At 40.8% G+C, this 16,926-nt stretch overlaps 2 protein-coding genes across 2 annotated transcripts in view; one reads left to right on the top strand and one right to left on the bottom strand.

Annotated features, from left to right (window-relative positions):
- The window catches only part of PRPF38A (pre-mRNA processing factor 38A), a 28,851-nt gene extending 15,116 nt beyond the window's left edge, over positions 1-13,735 (bottom strand). The window contains exons 1-4 of the mRNA XM_049879269.1: positions 13,546-13,735; positions 11,680-11,839; positions 6,907-7,028; positions 5,158-5,243 (exon numbers count right to left, since the gene is read on the bottom strand). Of these exons, the coding sequence (XP_049735226.1) occupies positions 5,158-5,243; positions 6,907-7,028; positions 11,680-11,839; positions 13,546-13,675 (498 nt within the window). The 5' untranslated portion in view covers positions 13,676-13,735. The remainder of the gene's footprint in view (positions 1-5,157; positions 5,244-6,906; positions 7,029-11,679; positions 11,840-13,545) is intronic.
- A 205-nt stretch (positions 13,736-13,940) lies between these two features.
- ORC1 (origin recognition complex subunit 1) overlaps positions 13,941-16,926 on the top strand; it is a 44,607-nt gene continuing 41,621 nt past the window's right edge. The window contains exon 1 of the mRNA XM_049879242.1: positions 13,941-14,190. The gene's annotated coding sequence lies outside the window, so the exon portion shown is untranslated. The remainder of the gene's footprint in view (positions 14,191-16,926) is intronic.

The following is a 16,926-nucleotide window of genomic DNA, read 5'->3' as shown; positions in this document are numbered from 1 at the left end:
AGTGACCTCTCATTCTTCATGCATGATGTCCTTGATGTCATTGCACAACTCATCTGGTCTTTGGTCACTAGTGTTCAATGTGTCAAATCTATTCTTGAGATGGTCTCTAAATTCAGGTGGGATATACTCAAGGTCATATTTTTTGGCTCTCATGGACTTGCTCTGATTTTCTTCAGTTTCAGCTTGAACTTGCATATGAGCAATTGATGGTCTGTTCCACAGTCGGCCCCTGGCCTTGTTTTGACTGATGATTTTGACCTTTTCCATCATCTCTTTCCACAGATGTAGTTGATTTGATCGCTGTGTGTTCCATCTGGCGAGGTCCATGTGTACAGTCGGTGTTTACGTTGGTGAAAGAAGGTATCTGCAATGAAGAAGTCACTGGTCTTGCGAAATTCTATCATTCAATCTCTGGCATTGTTTCTATCACCAAGGCCATATTTTCCAACTACCGATCCTTTGTCTTTGTTTCCGACTTTCACATTCTAATCACCAGTAATTATCAATGCATCCTGATTGCATGTTCGATCAATTTCATACTGCAGCAGCTGATAAAAATCTTCTATTTCTTCATCTTTGGCTGTAATGGTTGGTGCGTAAATTTGAATAATAGTTGTATTAACTGGTCTTTCTTGTAGGCATATGGATATTATCCTATCACTGACAGCGTTGTACTTCAGGATAGATCTTGAAATGTTCTTTTTGATGATGAATGCGACACCATTCCTCTTCAAGTTGTCATTCCCAGCATAGCAGACTATATGATTGTCCAATTCAAAATGGCCAATACCAGTCCATTTCAGTTCACTAACGCCTAGGATATCAATGTTTATGCGTTCCATTTCATTTTTGAAAATTTCCAATTTTCCTAGATTCATACTTCGCACATTCCAGGTTCCAATTATTAATGGGTGTTTGCAGCTGTTTCTTGTCATTTTGAGTCGTGCCACATCAGGAGATGAAGGTCCCAAAAGCTTGACTCCATCCACATCATTAAGGTCGACTCTACTTTAAGGAGGCAGCTCTTCCCCAGTGGTCTTTTGAGTGCCTTCCAACCTGGGGGGCTCATTTTCCAGCACTGTATCAGACAATGTTCTGCTGCTATACATAAGGTTTTCACTGGCTAATTCTTTTCAGAAGTAGACTGCCGGGCCCTTCTTCCTACTCTTAGTTTGGAAGCTCAGCTGAAACCTGTCCTCCATGGGTGACCCTGCTGGTATCTGAATACCGGGGCATAGCTTCCAGCATCACAGCAACACGCAAGCCCCCAGAGTATGAGAAACTGACAGACATGTGGGAGTACACTATGGTAGCCACCATGAAACAAGAATTACACCACACTCATTTTCAAGATTTTTATTTTATAGGATTGTAACTGAGCCAGTGTGACAGAAGAGTCGATTCGTTGCATTTTAGCATAGGCAGTTATCTATCAATTACTTTTATCCAACTGTTTTGCTGCCTCATGCAAATTCATTGCACCCACTCATCGGGTATCTGTAATCCATTCAATTCTCTACTTTGAAATTTAAGTTTTTCTGATCCCTTTGATCTTTAAATGGTCCCTTTTTGTTTTATAACTAGCAAGAAAGGAAGCACCTAGCAGGTGGGATATAGCAAATGGCTTCAGAATTACTGAACTGCAGTAGCATCAACAAGGAAACGTGAAGCAGTACATGCTCCCAGCTGAAGTTCCTGTGATTGCTTACAACGCATAAGAATCTGCTTCCATTCCCCATTTACAATACTGCCTCTAAGACCTTTTAGTTAATGCTGGCAATTTTAACACACATAGACATACAAATTAGAGAACAATAGTGCTGGAAAAACCAAAGGTCCTTAGTAGGCATCTATTCCAGTGATTTTTTGGCAGAATTTTTTTTACAGTTTGAGGTATAATTAATATAAGATAAATAGTACATTTAAAAAACATTCCAATTGATGAGTGTTGACATGTATTATAGACAACTATACCCTGTCCCCAGGCAAACACCAATGTGTCTACATTTTCTAAAATTTTATATGAATGGAATTATACAGTATGTACTTTTTTTGTCTTCTTTCACTCAGCATAATTATTTTTCATCCATGCTGACTGCATGTATCAATTGTTCCTTCACTTTTACTAACAAGCCATTTTCCATTGTATGGATACACCCCAAGTTGTTTATCCATTCACTTGTTATGGACATTTCATTCTTTCCAATTTCTGACCACTACAAATACAGCAGTTAGGGACATTCATGTGTAAGTCTTCTTGTGGAGATGTGCCTTCACTCCTCTTGAGTAAATACCTAGGAGTGAAATGGCTAGGTTGTATGGTTAACTTTTTAGGAAACCACCAATACTTTTCCAACGTTGTTATTTTAAATTGCCACCAGCAATGTATGAGAGTTCAGTTCCTCCACAACCTCACCAACATTTGGTATGCTCAGTCTTTTTCCTTTTAGACGTTCTAATAGGTATGTAGTATACCATCATAATTTTAATTTGGATTTTCCTAATGATTAATAATGTTGAGTGGTTTTTTAATGTGCTTAATGACCAGCTATACATCTTCTCTGGTAAAGCATGTTAGAATCTTTTGCTCATTTGTTCCATTGGCTTGGTCTTATTATTAAGCTGTAAGGCCCTTCTAGATTCAAGGCCATTGTCAGATGTTATGCAACTATAGTCTTCCTCTCTGTGGCTTGCCTGTTTGTTTTTGTAAGAATGTCTTTCGAAAAATAAGTTTTTATAACAGCCAATTTATTAAAAGAAAAATTATGCTTTTTGTGTCCCATTATGAAGTTTTTGCCAAACCCAAGGTCACTAAGATTTTCCCCTTAGTTTTTATTTTAGAAGTTTTATGGTCTTAGCTTTTATATTTAAGTCTATTATCCTCTCCAAGTTGATTTTTATATAAGGTGTGAGCTAAGGGTAGAAATTTATTAGTGTGTATACGGCTATCCAATTTTATAGAAAAGATTATGCTTTCTCAATGGAATTGCCCTGACATCTCTGTAGAAAATCAACTGACCATATAAATGTGGGTTTATTTCTGCTTCCTTTATTTTGTTCCATTCATATATTTGTCTATCCTTATGCCAATACGGAAACCCTGGTGGCGCAGTGGTTAAGTGCTATAGCTGCTAACCAAAGGGTCGGCAGTTTGAATCCGCCAGGTGCACCTTGGAAACTCTATGGGGCAGTTCTACTCTGTCCTATAGGGTCGCTATGAGTCAGAATTGACTCAGCACTGGGTCACTGGATTTGGTGGGTTTGGTTTTTATGCCAATACAACACCATCTTGGTGACTGTAGCTTTATATAACAAGTCTTGAAATCAGGTAGTGTTTATCCTGCTTTGTTCCTTTTCAAAGTTATTTTGGATATCCTAGGTACTTTGTACTTTCATATAAATTTTAGAATCATCTTGTCAAGCACATCAAAAGCCTACTGGGATTTTGATTGGGATTTGCACTGAATCTATAGATAAACTTGGGGAGAATTGATATTTTAGCAATGTTAAGTCATCTGACTCATGAACATGGTATATCTCTCCACTTATTTAGGACTTCTTTAATTTTTCTCAGTAATGCCATGTTTTCTAGTTTTAAGTGTATAGGTCTTGTGCATCTTTTGGCAAAACTATCCTTTATTATTTTATATTTTTGATGCTATTGCAAATAGTATTTTTAAATAAAATTTCAAGTTCTGACCGTTCATTGCTAGTTTGTAGAAATACAAGGGATTTTTATATACTGACCTTGTATCCCACAATTTTGCATAAACAGATGAACAGATAAACTGTGGTATATTCATACAATGTAATACTATCCAGCAATAAAAATAAACTATTGATAGATGCAACAAAATGGATGAATAATTATGCTGAGTGAAAAAAGACAGGCAAAAAAAAGAGTACCTACTCTGTAATTCCAGTGCGAACTAATCTGTTGTGACAGCACATCAGTGGTTCTTGGGGGCGAGGAGGAGGGCTGGGACAGAAGGATTACATTAAGAGGAAAGAAGGAAACTTCTGAAGGGGCTGCCTATGTTCACTGTGGTGATGGTTTCACGAGTGTACACATGTCAAAACTTATCAAACTCAACACTTTAAATATGGGTAGTTTATTGTCTGTCAATTATACCTCAATAAGACCATTAAAAAACAAACAAAAGGCTTTGTTCAAATGAAATCTCACTAGCTGAGGCCCGATATATAACCTGGTTGGAATCTGTGGGGCTGTCTCCTCTTTTTCCTCTCAGTAGTTGTAACAGTCCCACAGGGCAGTTTAAAGACCACTGAGGTAGTCTAATTTCACCATTTTATTTTATTCTTGTTAGGCGCTGTCGAGTTGGTTCCAACTCAGAGACCTCATGTACAACAGAACAAAACACTGCCCGTTCCTGCTCCATTCTCACAATGGTTGCTATGTTTGAACCCATTGTTGTAGCCACTGTGTCAATCCATCTCATCAAGGGTCTTCCTCTTTTCTGCTGACCCTCTACCTCATCAAGCATTTTATAGGGGCAAAATGAAACCTGGTCCTACAACTAGTCAGCTGTGCCACAATACGGAAATTTATTTCTCCATTCAGTCATCTCTGCATTATAGCCCATCCCCTTTCTCTTAAGGCTATCTACCACATCTGTTTTCCCTTTGTATTTTCCAACAGTAATTTTCAAATCAGACTCTGTAAAACCCATTACTAGAAGGTGCTTCACAGACCATCATTTATCACTGGGGAAGGGAGGTAGGATGATTAAAGTAAGGTTTAAGGAGGTAAGGGCTCAGTCTCCTACTCGCAGCCTCCCACTAGGATCAACTCTCCTTTTTTGTTTTATATCCTGGATTTTTATATGAAGATCAATTGGAAAACTGCTCACAAAGTTTAAAAACCATGACTCTAAGCTACATTTCCTTGATCTAACATCTTACAGAAGAAGGCTTTCCTGTGTTAATTATTCACTTTTAAAGCCCTAGCCTTCATATACTCCATGTGCTTTCCTCTCCAATCCTACATCTTCTCATAGTCATGAAGACTACTTATTAAGAGTACCCACGAGATCCATGGCCTCACTGTTTTACCTGGCTGTGTTGGAGATAAGGGTAACTCTGATAAGAGACTTTTGGAGGTAAGGGTAACTCTGATAAGAGACCTTTATCTCTTACCTGTAGTCGGGGCAGAATAATGTCACAGACTCTCTCACTATGCAGTAGCTCATCAATAAATTCATCCACATGCATCAGTTCAAACTCTGAAAGAAAAATCATTAGCTCAAACAACTTTGAAATAACAGATTTAGATGGCCAAGAGGTAAAGATATGTAAGACTCTTCATGCAAAATATCTAACAGAGTGCTCGGTATAGAAAGTATTGAATTCTCTGCTGCTTTCCCTTCCCCTGCACATTCACTAGTAAAGCTACTGCAGCGTGCTAATTACACAGAATCCCTAGTGGCACAGTGGTTAAGGGCTACAGTTGCTAACCAAAAGGTCAGCAGTTCGAATCCACCAGGTGCTCCTTGGAAACTCTATGGGGCAGTTCTACAATCCTATAGGGTCGCTATGAGTAGGAATCGACTTGATGGCAATGGGTTTTTGGGAATTACATAGAAGACACTACTGTCAAACCTGGGTTCAAACTAAAGCCCTTCTTGCCTTGTCATCCTCACCTATCTTCATTCATTCAACCCACCTTCACTGAGGCCATCTTTGCGCTAGGCCTCTTTTAAGAGCTAGGGAGAAAGGGACGGATGAGCTGTCCTCAGCAGCAGGAGAGACAAACACAAAGGTAACCACAAACAATCCTGAATTACGTAGAAGTCATATTCTTAAATACATCATATAACTCAAGTGCAATTTCTCATGTGAACTCACTGTGGATCTTATATGGCACGTGGAGTAACAGCTCTGCAGAGTTTCCGCAGCAAATATTACCTTAGTTTGGTGGTTCTCAAGCAGGGGCAATTTTGCCCCCCCAATTGGGCGGGTGCTACTGACATCTGGTGGGTAGAGGCCAAGGATGCTGCTTAACATCCTACAATGCACAGGACAGCTCTCTGTAACCAAGAATTATCTGGCCCAAAATGTCAAGAGGTTGAGAAACCCTGTGATAGCTTAACATAATATAATTACAAATTAATAAGTAGCTCCTTGAGGGCCATGATCATCTTGTTGACCATGGTATCTTCAGTATATAGCACAGTGCCTGGCAATTCACTAGCACTTAATTTACATTCAATGAATGAATTGGTAAGTTAATAAAAGTATAATTACAAATTCTTAGCTGCCTACCATTCAACGATACACAGAAGGGAAAGGCAAATCCTTTGTTAGGACACTAAGTGATGAGGAGAGAAAAGGTTTTGATTGCATCTCCCTGAATCCTGCTTTACCACAGAAGGTATCTCTGTAAAAAGTACGGAGCTGCCCCTCTTGAATATACTTGTTACTTTTCAGTCCAACTCCCATATGAGTGTACTTAGTCTGTATACTGCAAAATGAAATATGGAAAGCTGAATTTGTCTGGGAGGGCTGGGGAATGCTTTTATGGAGAAGGTAATTCTGGAGCTAGATCCAGTGGTATGAGTAGTAATTTGCAGAGCACTAACAAAGGCATGAAAGGAACAAGGCAAGTTCAATGAAGAGTGAGATTAGCATAGAAGTTGCTCATGATGCAAGTCAGGGAATACCACGATGCAGTGAGAAAGACAGGCAGATGGGGAAGACTGGGTAAGGCCAACAGAACGTTAGTAGTCACCTGGAGTACTCCCCATGAGAGAGATGGAGGGCCTGGAGAGAGAACAATGTGAATGGAGAGGAGCACTCACAGTGTAAGTGACCATGTGAGGACAGAGATATTAGTGAAATAAAAACTGGCTCAGGGATGAAGGTCTAGAGACTTGACACCAAACTTACCCCCATTTCGGTTTTGGCTCTTGATTTTCCGATAGTCATTGTACAGAGGCTCCAAGTACTTGTAGCAATCAATTGCAGTGCCTGTCAGCCTCATGTAAAGTGCCCCCAACATGCGGACATACCTAAAATATTCATGACAGTGAGACAACAGACCATCCTGAGAAATTCCTGAGTTTTACCACTGGCTTTTCTTACGACAGTAGTGGATCAACAAGTTATTTTTTCCCTTTGGAAAGGGTGGCAGCAAGACAGCTAAAATATGAAGACTGAGATTTAGGCTCCCACCCTACCAACAACTGTGGGAACTTGCTAAATTTTCAGAGTTCATTATATCATCTGTATAAACTGGTATAAAACATATTTACCTCACAGGATTACTGTAGGAATCATATGAGATCCTGAGTGTAACAAAAGAAGGTGTAAGATTAAATAACAATATCAGTACTAGTACACATGGACCTGGATATATAAATTGTTGCTAGGCAGCAGAATGCTGGCTCTGGAAAAAAGTTGGTCATCTGGGTTCATATTCCGATTCTATTACTTACTAACTTTGTGACACTTGACAAGTTTCTTGCTCTCTCAATTCTTGTAAAACAGAGAGGATGGTACCTCATTTATAGGCTTGGTGTGAATATTAAATGAGACATGTATGTAAAGTGTCAAACACAGCATATAACACATAGTAAGTGTCTAATAAAAGTTAGCTACTTTGCAGCTGTTAATAATCTGTAGTTAACAATTCCTTCTATATCCAACTACTACTCGAATCTCCACTTGGATAACTAGTAGGCATCTGAAACTCAATAGTTCCAAAACCAAGCTCTTAATTTCCCTGCTCTGGTGCTCCTCATTACTGTATATAGCTCTAGTGTTCCTCATTATAGTATACACCACCATTATCCATGCTCAAGCTGATAAAATCGTAGTCATCCTTTCGTCCTTTTCTTCCCCCTTTACGTCCTAGATGCAATCTACCGCAAGCCTTGCCAGCCCTTCCTTCAAAATATACCATAATCTGGCCACTTGTCATCACCTTCACTGCTACCACCCTCGTTCCAGCCACATTAACTCCTGTCTGGATTACAACGGCCTCCTAACTGGTATCCCTTTCACTCCTGCACACTTCTCCAACCCCACCCAGTCTTTTCTCAATACAACAACCAGAGATTCTTCTAAAATGTAAGTCAGATCGCATCATCCCCTGAATATCAACAGTCCAATGGTCTCCCATTATACTGAGAATAAATCCACAGACTTTACCACAGCCTCAAGGTTCTAATGATGTTGCCCTGCTTCCCTCATTTCCAGCCCCCTGCACTCCAGTCACGCCGGCTGGCTGTTCCCCAACATGCCAAGCTCATCACTACTCCTGGCCTTTGCACCTGTTGTTCCCACTGCTTAAGACACTTATCTGCCAGGTCTGGAAGGATTGGCTCCCTCACTTTTAGGGTTCTACTCAAAAGTCATTTTCTGACCATCTTACAAACAATCTAACACAAAATGACTAAGTACATGGTTATTCATTATTGCAAAAGATTGGAAGCAACAGAAATATTCATTATGGTACATCTGTAATTGTGAAAAAAAAAATTTTTTTGGAGTCAAACTGCCTGGATTCAAATCCTACCTCTGCCCTGGTGTCCTCTTCTGTAAAATGGGGACAATAGTAGCACTATGAGGGACAGTTTCACATAATGGTTAAGAGCATGGACTCTAGAGCCAGACTGTCCAGATTTACATCCTGGCTCTGGAACTTACCAGCTATGTGATCCTGGGGAAGTTACTTAATGGCTCTTGTGCCTCAGTGCTGTCATTTTAATCTTTTAACATAGGAACGATAAGAACTACCTACCTCATATAATTATTGTCAGGATTAAATAATCTATCATACATAAAGTACTTAAAACAGTGCCTGGGATATAATAGTATTAGCTCTTACTATGCTGTCCCTATAACGGAATATTATACATGCATTAAAAAGAATGAGAAAGACTATGAGTACCAATATGGAAGAATCTCCAAAATCTACTATTAAATAAAAAAGCAAGGGGGAGATGCTATAATTTTGTGTACAAAAATGGAAAAATAAAATATAGCTATCTCTTTGCTAACATATGCATGAAATTTCTGGGAGGAAACATAAGAAACTGATAATACTGGATTCCTCCACAGAAGAAAACTGGATAGCCTGAGGACAGTGATGGAAGGCAGACATTTCGGTGAATGTATTTTTATAGTTTTGAATTCTAAATCATATGAACGTAGTATGTATTCAAAGAGTAAATTAGTTTTTTTATTTTTGCTACAAAGAAATCTCATTCTTCTTTTGAAGTTTTAACTACTACCTGTATTCATTCATTCCCAAATCCAGAGTCTTCTTTTCCTAAAAATTCCTAGTTGGATGTTGTACAAATTGTTCAAACTGAACACATCTGAAACAATGAATTTCCTAGGCTAGACATGCTCTTCTTCTGGTATTTCTTACCTTTGGGTGTCAGGTAAGATTTCAGAAAGACGATCCTAGCTTTGAGAGGAATGAGACTAGAATCAGAGAAACCACTAAGTGGCTACAAGGTGAGCAGTGACAAAGCTTGAATTAAGAAATGGAAGGAGAGGAGAGGACAAATTAAAAAGACAGCTATGATCATCTCAACTACCTATGAGACGGTGGGAGGGAGCAGTGAATTATATTTTAAAAACACTGGAAACAAATATGCCGAACTATTAATAGTGGTTACTTCTGTGAGATAAGATTATGGATTTTTTCCTCCCTACTTTTTAATACCTATCTGTACTTTGTAAATTTTCAACAATGCGTATCTTTATTTTATAATCAGCAGAAAAGATACATTTAGAAGATGGAATTTACAGATATTAGTGATTGTATACAAAAGAATGAAGGATGATTCCTTAGTTTCTGGCTTGTCAGAAGTTGCTATCCCCTTACTGAGAGAAGGAACATGGCTAGAGGAAGGCTTTCTTTTCCCCAAGTTCCGTCACGCAGAACAAGTTCAGGTCACATCCTGGAGGATACCCATCTAACGTTCTGGTCTCTTCTGCTCTCCATCTATGGTGGATGCCACCATTATCCATCCATCCGATTGTCCCAGCGAGCAATGTAGTAATCACCTTTGGTGCCTTCCTCATCCTTCCACATCAAATCAATCATCAAATTCTGTTCTTCCACTTTTACATCTTTCAAGTGTCACCTCTCTGTGTCTCCTGTTGCCACATTGATCCAGACCCTCATCAGCTGTAGCTGGCTGACTACACTAGCCTCCTCTCTGCTGCTTCTGTCTGGCCAGTCTCTGTTTTACTGTTCACACTGCTGCCAGAGGCAACCATCTGAAAACACAATAATAACTCCTTCTATTTCAGTTCTTTTCATAACTTGCCATAGTTCCAGATAAAGGCCAAACCATTAGCTTTGTATAAAAAAATCACTTATAACCTGGAGCCCATCCTTCAATCTCACTATTGACTTTGCTACTATCCTACGCGCCAACTTGACTTAATTAAAACACGCAGGACTACTTGTAGCTGAGGTACATGGTATTCTTCACGCCTCTGTGCCTCCAACTTTATCACTCTACACTTCCTCCTCCAAAACTCAGTTTATGAATCACTTTCTTTCTCTGAGAATCCCAAACCCCAGGCTGATTTAGATGCTCCCCTCTCCCCACATTCCTTCTTTTATAGCATATTATATACACTTATAAAAATACTTAACACGCTGTATTCCATTTGTTTCTTAAATAAGCAGAATAATACAGCAAAAGACACAGACTCTGAAGCAACTTTGCCACTTACTAGCTGTTTGGCCTTGGGTATATTACTTAAACTCTCTGTGCCTCAGTTTCCTCATCTGTAAAATAGGGATAACATTTATTGACAGGGCTGTTGTGAGGGCTAAATGAATTATTATTATATGTTGTGAGGGTAAAAGCCCTTAGAGGATGGCATGTAATAAGCTATGATTTCTGTCTCATATAGTAGTCTGTAAGCTCCTTGATGATGAATGATAAACAATTACAGCAGCTGACATTTCCTGGGTGTTTATCCCGTAAGAGATGCTGTGTTGAGTGGTTTACATGCATTATCTTCTTTAAAATCAATCTTACAAGTAGGTATTGTTATCCGAATTTTACAGATAAAGAAAATAAAACCAAAACCAAACCAAACCCAGTGCTGTCGAGTCGATTCCGACTCATAGCGACCCCATAGGACAGAGTAGAACTGCCCCATAGAGTTTTCAAGGAGCGCCTGGCAGATTCGAACTGCTGACCCTTTGGTTAGCAGCCGTAGCACTTAACCACTACGCCACCAGGGTTTCCAAAGAAAATAAAGCTTAGAAAATTACGTCAACTTCTTTGAGGTCACAGTTAATTAGAGATAAAGTCTAGATAAAAATTCAGACCTGTCTAACACCATGGTTTTCTCTCTTATCTACCATACTATGTTGTTTTCTTCACCCTAAAGTATCCAGTGCCTACCAACACATTAGATCCTCACTGCTGCTTAATGTATGTTCAGTGAATTGGTAAAGAAATCCTCTTTTTTGGGGGAGAAGTTACCAAGATTAAGAAAGTAAAGGAGAATATCAATTCAATCAGAACAGGCAAAACACAAACCCAAGGACTCAAGAGCAAAACCCTGGAGCGGAAGTCTCTGTGGAAATGAGAGATACTATGTTCATTCCTCTTAACCAAAGTCCAATTCTGGGATGTCCAAAACGATGCTTTTGTATTAGCCAGTCAACATCACACTCACTTGAAATCTTCATTTTTGATAAACTCTACAATGATATCCTTCTCGGGTTGAATCTGCAGCATCTTCAAGGTCAAACACAGAAAGGGAGTTGGCTTTATGTTGCCGCCATAAACGCCACCCACAAACCTTAACTCCATGGCTTTATCAACTACAAGTTCAGCTAAAAAAAGAAAAACAAAAACAAATCAAGTGCCATCTCAGATACTTCAGGGTTAAGCTTATCCTGGTGTGAAGTGGAAAGAAGTCAGTTCACGTGTTGGTGCTCCAGAACACTCACCAACAGTTTAGTATTAGGAGAGCAAGTGCATATTAATAACAATAATAACACCAAAACCAAACTAAACCTGGTGCCGCTGAGTCAATTCCGACTCATAGCGATTCTACAGAACAGAGCAGAACTGCCCCACAGGGTTTCCAAGGAGCAGCTGGTGGCTTCTAACTGCTGACTTTTTGGTTAGCAGCCATAGCTGTTAACCACTGTGCCACCAGAGCTCCATAAAAATAACAATAGTAGCATCTAATTGAGGGCTTACTATATGCCCAGTGCTCTGCTAAGCATTTCATATTATCTCATTTAATCTTCACAGCAAACCATGACCTAAGTTCTAGCATTGTTCTCTACTTTTAGATAAGGAAACTCAGGCCTAAGAAAGGTTAAGTGACTTGCTCCAGGCCCAGAGCCAAAAAGTTACAGGGCCTGGATTTAAATCTAAGCGGTCTAACTTCAGAGTCCACGCTCATCACCATCATGCTAGGGAAAAAATTGCTGGATTAAAAATTAAAAAAAAAAAAAAAACTCAATAGCTACACAACCTCGAGTAAGTCTCTCCCACAGAATGGCAATAATAACCTCCCAACACTGTTGCCAATACTCAAACAATAGCGGTGTGATCTTAGGCCAGTCATTTTATCTCTCTTTGAGTCTGTCAGCTCAACTGGGTTGTAGTGAGGATTGAATGCGATAATATACATAAAACGCTAAGTACCTACGTGAGGCAGCTCAGCTCCTAACAAAAAGACCGATTTTTCTGAAAAGCATAACCACTTCCCTTCCCAACAGAGCCCTAGTGGCGCAGTGGTTAACCAAAAGGTTTAACGGTTCAAACCCAGCAGCCGTTCGGCAGGCCAAAGATGTGACAGTCTGCTTCCATAAAATTTACAGCCTTGGAAACGCTATGGGGCAGTTCTACTCTGTCCTAGGGTCGCTATGAGTCAGAATTGACTGGATGGCAGTGGGTTTTTTTCCTTCCCAACGCTAGGTTAGGTTCCCTTGTCGTACATTTCTATTGCGTTCTGCTGCTTCTTTCAAACTACTCATCATACTTTCGTTTTTCATACTTCCTGCCTTGCTAAGTTATAAACTCATTAATAGTATTGACTGTGTCTGTCTTGTTCATCCATATACCTGTATCTCTAGTACTCAGCACAGTGCCTAGCTATAAATTGTTTAGCTATAATGCTGAATATATTAATACAGAATTTATCCTAAAGAACTTGCAGTCTGATTTCTTAAGCGATAGCTCGTTAATGGTTAAAAAAAAAAAAAAAAAAAAGCTCCGTGGCCGTCAAGTCGATTCTGACTCATAACAACCCTATAGGGCAGAGTAGAACTGCCCCTCATAGGGTTTCCTAGGCTGAAATCTTTACGGAGCAGATCGCCAGATCTTTTCTCCCGCTGAGCGGCTGATGGGTTCGAACTTGTCGCTTAACCATTGCTCCACCAGGGCTCCTTTTCATGACACACTCCTCTCCAATCCTACCCACCAACACTGAGCCAGTCTTGCCCCCAGGGGCCAATCCCATTCAGCGCCCAGCCAGGGGGGGTGGGCCACAAGCAGCCGAGGCGGTGCGCGCGCTCCCGCTCACCTGTAAGTCCAAAACATTCCTCTTTCCAGTACTTGGACTCATAAATTCGCGTCCGAATGATCTTCTCCACAAGATATTGAGGGTTGGTGCCGTGGATGCTGTGTGCATCCTTCACCGTACGGTTCGCCATCTTAGAAAGCCTTCAGCTCTATTTCCGTCGGGTCCTTTAATACGTCACATCCAGGTTAAAAAAAAAAAAAAAAAAACTCGATGGGGATGGAAAAATCACTAACTCTCCGAGGCGACCATTTTGAAACCGGAAACTCTGATGTGGAAGGAACTAACTTCCGTGAACAGAAACCCCGCCCAAACCAATGATGGCTGCTGCACGTCGGCAGACGTACGTCATGCGTCCAATCTACGTAGGCGGGACGGGAGAGCTGGTTGGTGTCGTAACACGGAGACAGCCTGGGGGCGGGACTACGTCGTTTGGCGCGAAATTCTCTTTTCTCCACCTTCTTCTTGCCGTCCTTAGCGAGGCATCGGCTTTGCCGGTGGCGTTCGGCTTGGTCGCGATCCTCGTGGCTGTAAGAGGAGGCGTCCAGCTGGGGCAATTTAGAGTTGCTGCAGCACCAGGAGCTCCTGAAGCGGAGGCGGGGGGAAGCAGAGGGCTTGCGCCCAGCCTGAGGAAGCTTCGGTCTCCGGGTGAGTCTGCGGGCTGGAGGCAGACCTGAGCCGCTAGAACTGAGGGTGTTCTCTACAGACTCACATATTCACTAATTCATTCAGCAGACATTTACTAAGCCCCCGTTAAGTGCCAGGCACCTTTCTAACCCCGGCAAAAGGCGTCTTTTTCCCCATCCCAACTCCTAAAATGCTTCCTGCTGCGCCAGGGACTGAGAATTGGCACTGGGGAAGCCGGAAGCCTACAGCAGCGCCCTCGGACTCTCAGCAATGCTCGGAACTGTTCCTTCCGTCTATGTTGCCCCTTGTGATGCACTCGCATCTGTTTCCTGCTTTGAGCCTCAGTGTTGCACTACAGGGAAGGCGGAACAGCAAAAGTTATTACCCCATTTTATGGATGTAGCGATTTTGCCCAGACAAAAACATTTTTAAGTCTGGGTCGCTTTTAGTACCCAGGTCTTTTCTGGATTAGTTGCTCTTTACTGCTGGGCTCTAATTCACATTTTTTTTTTCCAGAAGAAAATTTTAATGGCGCTTTTCCCAATTATTCTAGGCTGATCCCGGAATAGAGGGCAAAACGCGTCAGCTGGAAAAAAAGCATTGTTTTCTTCTGGGCTACTATCTGTGAAACGCAGTGATTGGATATGTTAATTTTATCTTGTCTGTAAAAAAATGACCTTTGTTTGTTTTGTTGGGTGCTTGTGAGTGCCAGTGGAGGTTTTGGATGTGCGAGCATAGTTAGCCAAACCCCTCTGCAACAGCTTTTAACTGTAACAGAGGACAGTATTGGGACTTTAAAAGGTTTATGAATCCCCTTAAATGGAATGCAAAATTTTGTGTTAACTGTATGTGAGTTCTGTAACACTCATGATATTATTAAAACAAAAAAAAAAACCATTGCCTCTTACAAATAAATGGAAGGGGGATTAAGGGAGTGGGGGAGTGAATTTATCATTATGCATTTCACTTAATCTTCAACAATCGTAGAATAGTTCCTGGCACACAGTGGGTGTTTAAAAATTTATCCTCATTTTGTGGGTAAAGAAATTGAGATTCAGTTGGCCACTCGATGGGTTAGGAAACCTAACTTATTATAATAAACATACCAAAAGTGAGCTCTCATTGGCATGTGTTATTGACATTATCCAGTTTCTCAGTAAGGAGAAGTGGTTAAGAGCATAGTCACTGGAATCTGGATGTTCAGAGTGTCAGTTAAGGCTCTGTCATTCTGTATAACATTGGATACCTTGGAAGTGATAATAGCAGCTACCTTTCATTCAGCAAATATTTATTATTGAGCACCAACAGTGCACTTACTGTGTACCAGCATTGTTCTAGGGTTATTGTGAGGATTAAATGAGATAAATGTGTCAAGAGCTTTGGCCCAGCCTTCTGTCATATTGGTGAAATAAATATCTGCTATCATTGTTTTTTGGAGCCCTGGTGGCACAGTGGTTAAGAGCTTGGCTGCTAAACAAAAGGTGGGTAGTTCAAATCCACCAGCTGCTCCTTGGAAACCCTATGGGGCAGTTCTACTTTGTCCTAAAGTGGAGAGTTATAGAAAAAAAGGGAGACCCCTCGAGGAGATGGATTGACACAATGGCTGCAACAGTGAGCTTAAGCATAGCAACGATTGTCAGATGGCACAGGACTGGCAGTGCTTCGTTCTGTTGTGCAGAGGGTTGCTATGAGTTAGATCTGACTCAACGGGGCAATGGGTTTGGTTTTAGGTATCATTGTTTTTACTGCAACTCAATGATCTGTTTTTCTTGGGTGTGGCCTCTGGACTGAGTGGTGTGTGTCTTCCAGATTTCCAGTATCTGTGACATCCAGAGCCTGTAGTGGGTTATCTTATAGAAGCCAAAGCCTTTTGCATGGCCAAGTCAGGCCTGTCTTCCTATTCCATCCACCATCCCTCTTGGGGAATGTCTGTGCTGAGATGAAATGCTGGATTGGTCTAAGAGTGGGGTACAAGAGGCTCTGATTTCCTTATGCTGCTTCTTCAGAAGAACTACTAACGTTTGAGCTTTTCACTGAAGAATAAGGTATATTCGGGGAAGTGCACAAATCATAAATGTAGAGGGTAATGTATTTTCTCAAAGAGAATATACCCACGGATCCAACATCCAGATCAAGCAACGACATTACCAGCATCCCAGAAGTCGCCTTGCCATGTCTCCTTTCAGTTACCTAGGTTATCCTCTCTTCTCACTTCTAACAACACAGATGACTTTTGTCTGTTTTTGTGCTTTACGTAAACAAAACCAATATAGTTTGTATTCTTTTCGTGTCTTATTTCTTAAGCTCAACTATATTTCCCGAGGTTTCCCCCACATAGTTGCATGGAGTTGTAGTTGCTTCAATTTCATGGCTGTATAATGCTGCTAGGAATATTCTTGTCTATGCCTTTTGATGATATGTGTGTATTCTTGTTGGGTATATCCCTTGGAATGGAACAGCTGAATCGCAGGTGATGCGTATGTTCAGCTTTAGTAGATGCTGCTAGTTTCCAAAGTGATTGTACCAATACCCACTTCTTCCAGCAGGGCATGAGAGTTCCGGCTGCTCTATGTCCTTCATTCCTGATGCTTGGCCTCCTGATGATTTTAAAAACCAGTTCATTTCATTCAGTCAGTCTTTTACCTACTACGTGCCAGGTCCTGACCTAGGCCCTGGGAATGCAGTCATGACTTAAGATAGGGTCTCTGCTCCTTTGGAAGTTACATTCTAATGTGGGAAGCAGAGAAAATAGCATAA

Source organism: Elephas maximus, chromosome 3 (genome assembly GCF_024166365.1).
Source record: "Elephas maximus indicus isolate mEleMax1 chromosome 3, mEleMax1 primary haplotype, whole genome shotgun sequence".
Classification (NCBI taxonomy): domain Eukaryota; kingdom Metazoa; phylum Chordata; class Mammalia; order Proboscidea; family Elephantidae; genus Elephas; species Elephas maximus.
This window is presented reverse-complemented; position numbering and strand designations above follow the sequence as displayed.